Source organism: Trichechus manatus, unplaced genomic scaffold (genome assembly GCF_000243295.1).
Source record: "Trichechus manatus latirostris isolate Lorelei unplaced genomic scaffold, TriManLat1.0 scaffold00123, whole genome shotgun sequence".
NCBI lineage: Eukaryota > Metazoa > Chordata > Mammalia > Sirenia > Trichechidae > Trichechus > Trichechus manatus.
The window spans coordinates 4,623,027-4,628,875 of record NW_004444059.1 but is presented as its reverse complement, the minus strand read 5'-3'; the positions used below and the strand labels follow the sequence as shown (position 1 = coordinate 4,628,875).

The window sequence follows — 5,849 nt, the reverse complement described above, 5'->3', positions numbered from 1 at the left end:
GTGGTGCTTCTTCCTAGAGCACCATTTTGCTGGAACTCCTATATTATAGTTTTATTGACTATGTAGGCCATGTTAGAGTCTGTTTAGGTTATGGTCATTTAGCACATAGGTTTCACTAGGTATGATCATCTTGCTAGCTCATGTTTTCAGGCTTTGTGCTAACTATGAACCTTTCCCAGATCCTATATATTTGATTTGCCACACATTTGTTATGGATTTGATGGTTAAGCTTGAAATATCAATAAAAAATAAGAATTGAAGTTATAGCCTGAAAAAATTGTTCATTTAGGATTTTTAAATGCAGAGAGACTATATCAATTGTTGATATTTACCTGGAAGATGGGTAGAACTATGCATAGTGGAAATAACCAGCTAAAACATAAATCAAATGAACAAATGATCTATGAATAGTTGAAATAAATAAAACTAAAACTTTAATGGTGCTTCCTGGCAAATAAAATTTAATTCTGAATCACTCCTCAAAACCACTGCATACGAAACCCCACCGTTTCACTTTTTATAGGGTCCAATGTGATATTTAAATTGGTTAAAATTACTGATACAAATATATGCATACTTTGTTCTTTACAATATGAGCAGGAAATATTGAAATGTTAACGGAAATGCAAATTAATGAACCAGTAACTGAAAGTGTTTATGAGTGTTCTGCATTTTTGTAATTTTTCCTCCTGTTGGTCCACAGGAACAACAATAAGAGTATCTACTAACCTTTATATGCCACTCTTTACTTGGTAAATCGCTTTTAGATATATTAGTTATTTCATAAATTGTCTGTGCAATCTTATCTGCACTGTTGTCATGACATCAAGTACTTACCATGCCATGGGGGAGGAGGGAGGTTTTTTTTTTTTCATACCAATATATATGATAGGTGAATCAAGGATAGCTATGGGGCCCTGGTGGCACAGTGGTTAAGAGCTCGGCTGCTAACCAAAAGGTCAGCAGTTCAAATCCACCAGCCACTCCTTGGAAACCCTATTGGTTAGTTCTACTCTATCCTATATGGTTGCTATGAGTCAGAATCAACTCGATGGCAACAGGTGTTTTTGTTTGTTTGGTTTTTTTTTTTTTTTTATATGCTGCAGTCAAGGGGATATAAATGTATTGCAGAAATAAAGCAAACACACAAAGCAATATAAAATATTGTTCTTGTCTTCCTCTGTGGTAAAATTCTTAGTAATTCAATCTAATTTTATTGTTGTTTCTAGGGTTATATATAGATTTACCCAATTCACATGGGAATGAATATAAATAACTTGTGTCATTTTATTCATTCGTAGATTAAACAAATGTTTATTGATCACTGATTATATACAGGAAGAGTTCTAGGTACTGAGGATTCAATAGTGAACATATCAGCCAAAATAACTCCCTCCCTTTATGCAACTTTTTATCTAGTTTTAGATACTGTGTTTTCTGTTGGTTTTCAGTGATATGGCCCTGTCTCTTGATATCCTAGTCATTTTTTTTTTTTAAATGAATGTGGGTTGTGATGTATTAAAAAATTAGAGGATGCAGATGATATTCTTCCAGAAAAGGTTCACTCTTTCTTCTGTTACCCATCTCTGGTTTGTTCTACTCTTAGGGCCTATCCCTGCATAGATATGTGTATTCTCCTGGGCCACACCTGGCAGGTTCTGAACTATACAGTCTTCTCAGCACGCTGAGGCTGCCAGACCTCTGCTCTGCCTTTCACACTGTCTGCTTAGTCCTTTAGCCTCTCTCTGGCACAAGCTCAGAGTTTGGTAAATGTCTTGAAGGAAAAAGCAACTGCGTGTCATGCTCTCTTCAGGGTCCCTCCTTTCTCACAAGGACCTTGTTTACTTAAGTCTCCAGTGTTGTCTCTCCAGCCCAGTAAGACTGGCCTCTGCCCAGGCAAAACTAAGACTCTCATCGTCTTGCCTTGAAGCATCCCCAGAGAAAAAGCAGCTAACCTTCCCACAGTTGTCTCCTATTTGGTATCTTGGCCTCTCTAGTCCTCACTGTTTCATCAGCTCTCTTATGTCTGTATACACTTTTTTTGTAATTGTTGTATTTTATATAGCTTTTATAGTTTCCTTTGGCTGGATCACTGGTATGCTAGCTTATCCATCCCACCTCTGTTTTTAAATGCATGTACTGAAATAAAAGACTGAAGCTTTCTCTTATAGGCATCTATACAATCATATGGAATGTACTCTGACATTTCCACTGTACCCTTATGTGTTCTATAACTAATTGGGAAAGTGACAAGTAGCACTTTGACAGTGAGCAGATTCTTCAAAATAGGTGTCATTGAAAGAGCTGTACAATTGTCATAGCTAATACTCTGTAGTACCCTGCATTCATTGCTCAGGAACTGTTCAGTGATAGTGGTACTGAAGGGAGTAACACAAGCTGTCCATCAAGTTATCCCAGGGACTTTTAAGTAGGCTGCTTCTTAGATTGATTAGCTGTCGATATGAGTGGGAGTACAACCCTTTAAGGTAGCTCTAGGGAGCTGCAGCTTCTGGATGCTACTTTTGACTTATTATGAATTATCCTCAAAGGAAGTCTTTTTCTTCATTGTCTAGTAAAATACTGGGGGGCAATGTAGAGATTGTGGTTTTTATATCTCTACTAACACTTACAGGCAGAAAATAAAGAATTGTGGTTAATGCCTGACTTTGGGGTCAATCAGATTTAGACTCAGTCCTGTCTATTTACTAGATTCCTTGACCTTGTGCACGTTGCTTAATCTTTCTAAAGCCACACTTCCATATTTGTGAAATAGGGATAATAATACATTTCATTGTGTTGATATGAGAGTTGATGGAGACACTGTTCTTAAAGTGCTAATCATGATCCCTGGCACATTGTAAGCATGAAATACATGGTAGCTATAAACTTTCCCACTATTATGGATGCCCATGGAATTGGAGACCCAGAATTTTGGGGTGAGAACTTGAAGACATTTAAAACCCTGGGCAGGTGAATGAGAATGTGGAGAAAGAGTTGTTTAAAGCATTCAGAAGTTTGCTTTTGTTGCTAAATAAAACTATTTGAATATGTGTTTATTTTACAGCTGACAAACTACCTGAAATAATTTCAGACGAAAACTGAATTGGAGATGGTTTATGTCTCAGTGACTTCATAAATGTGCTTCTTCATAATTTTAGTAGATAAATAACAAAAATATCATTACCTATTTTATGTTGTTTTAAAGTTAATCTAGGAAGAATCAAGTTTAACTAATACTCTAAATTGTACAGGCATCATTATGTATAAGAGAAGCAACAGCATATAAAGTAAAAAAAAAATCTGAGTAAAAAAATCAGAGTTAAAAAAATTAAGAGCGAGAGAGAGAAGCACTATTCATTAGTTATGTGGTGTTGGGTATGTCAGATGATCTATCTGAGATCCAGTTTTCATAGAAGAATTGCAGATGGGAAAAATAATACTTAGGGTTTTCTTGAATATTAAATGAGAAAGTGGAGATGAAAATTTATTAGTAAACAATAAGCCTGGTCTTGTTATTGGCATTTAATGGCCGGTTATACAGCCACAACTGAAATTCTGAATCTCTCTCTGAGCTGTGAAGAATATATATTGGTGTTATAGCAAGCAAACAAGAATTAGCTATGCAAAAAGAAAGTGGTAAAATTAAATCTTCCAGTTATTATTACTTAAGTAATAGTTTAAACCACATATATTTGAATCAAATTTTGCATTGCTTCATTGTGTGGAAATTTTTTCTGAAATCTTGACATTTTTCCAAACAATATTCTGGTATGATATTGTATCTAACGCCTAGTCCCAGTACCTTTTCAATAGTTTTGACTTGACAAAGCTGAAGGTAAGTTAGCTTTTCTCTTTCCTTTCAAGTTACTCTAATTCAGGAAATGTTTCCACTCTGCTCATACTTCAGTGAGCATGAAATGAAGCCTTTGCTGAGTATTTCTGTTTGATTTTCCAAAAGCTGTTGTCAGTCTTACAGCTCAAAAATGAAACACAAGTGGTAATTGGTATAGCCACATCCAGTCTTCAAATCTAATTGGAACTGACCCAGACACCCTCAGAACTCTTCTTAGCCTTACAGATTTATAAGCATATGTGATGAGACAAAAGTGAAAAGCTTGTTGAGAGGGGGGAAAAAGTCCGTTTGCTTGTTGCTGTATCAGAAGGCTTTGACTGTATGGCTGTCTAAGTCCAGACAATGTCTTGTGTGTTTTTTTCCACAGAGTATATATCATTACAGACTATATGGGCATCCGAAATGAAAGTTTCATGAAATTAGCTGCAGTAGGGACCTGGATGGGGGACTTTGTCACAGCTTGGATGGTAAGAAAATTTTAACTTCATCCATTTCAAACAAACATCAGATGCAAGACATGTTCATAATATTGGAGAGACTCTGCTTTTGGTGGCTTAGAGTAAAATAATTAGTGTTCTTTCCAGTGTAACAAATTTATGAGTATAGACAAATCCAGAGATTATATACAGTATCTATGGACCTCCGGAAAAAAATCAATGCAACTAGGATATTAATAATGGTTCTCCACAGGGATATATTTGTTTAATAATATACATATATGTAGTTATAAGTATGCAAGGTCACACAACAATACACATTCAAAAATTAATAGAAAAGTCTTCCCCTTGAAGGTCTGAATAATTCTATGAAGACTATTTTTTGACACGTACAGTTTTCAGGTAAGGAATGTTGTTTAGTCTCTCTCAAAAGACCGTATGAAACTTCTTGAAGGACTTTACAAATAATTTTCTACATTTTTTTTCCTTATTGAACCTACTAACTTAATGGTAACTAAGAGTTCTAACAGCTGCCTGTTTTAATCTCTTTTGGCATCTTTAGTATCTATTATTATAAGCCTGCAAATACATCATATCTTATGCTGAACTCAACTGTCAAAGAAGTAACTTCTGTTTTAATCATTCGTTAATTAAACTGAAATACATTATGTAAAAGACTGTAGGTCCTTTAAATGTGTAAGAGAACCTCGGAGTGACAAGAGCATAATTCTTATAAAGACTGAAAATTCTAACCTTCATTGACAATTTTCCTAAGTGTAGTTAGCCCTAATTAACTTTATCTTTCCATTTGCTTGAAAATGAGGATAAAGTAGTTGAAAGACTTGCCAAAGGAAAGATGATGCCCGACCTAACCATGTCCCTATAGGTGATGTGTCTCGGATACAGAGGGTAGATTGTCACAACACAGTTACTGTCATTTCTATTGCCAGCTTTGCTTCTTATCTAGCACTGGTGTTTTCAGGGAACAGGAAGGAACTATATCTTGACTGCTACTACTGTGATCATCCTGAAAGAGTCTCAAGTAACCATAAAGCAGTTTGTACAGTTTGTCTTCGAGCCTCCTCCTAACCTCGGTTCATTTTTAGAATGTTAACAGAACAAATTACCAGATGTAGCCCATCCCATAAACTTTAAAATCTAAATTGAAAATGATTTATTTTATTTAGAATCACTAGAAATAAGAATTAGACTTGAGCCAGACATTGAAGCCAGGCTGCTTCATGTCATAATTTTCCATTTTCTTTGTGGTGGGGGGTGGGGAGAAAATATTTAGAAGGAAATATATAAACTTTGAAAAATGTACTTCCTTTGAAATTTGAGGTGATGCCTTTGAAGAATTTCTACATTAATTGTAGATTTAGATTTTTTAAAAATAATATTTTATTGTGCTTTCAGTTCCCAGCCCGCAATTACTACACAAGTTGTTCAGTGACATTGGTGACATTCTTCACAATGCGTGAACATTCTCATTATTTCTGTTCTGGTTGTTCCAGTTCCATTAATCTAGTTTCCCTGCCCCCTTACATTCTCTTTTTTGT

The 5,849-nt window shown here is 35.3% G+C and overlaps 1 protein-coding gene across 4 annotated transcripts in view; it reads left to right on the top strand.

Annotated features, from left to right (window-relative positions):
- TMEM117 (transmembrane protein 117) overlaps positions 1-5,849 on the top strand; it is a 533,621-nt gene that overhangs the window by 249,169 nt on the left and 278,603 nt on the right. For all 4 annotated transcript variants that reach the window (XM_023738846.1, XM_004384562.2, XM_023738844.1 and 1 more), the window contains exon 4: positions 4,221-4,320. In XM_023738846.1, coding sequence (XP_023594614.1) covers positions 4,221-4,320 — 100 coding nt within the window. The remainder of the gene's footprint in view (positions 1-4,220; positions 4,321-5,849) is intronic.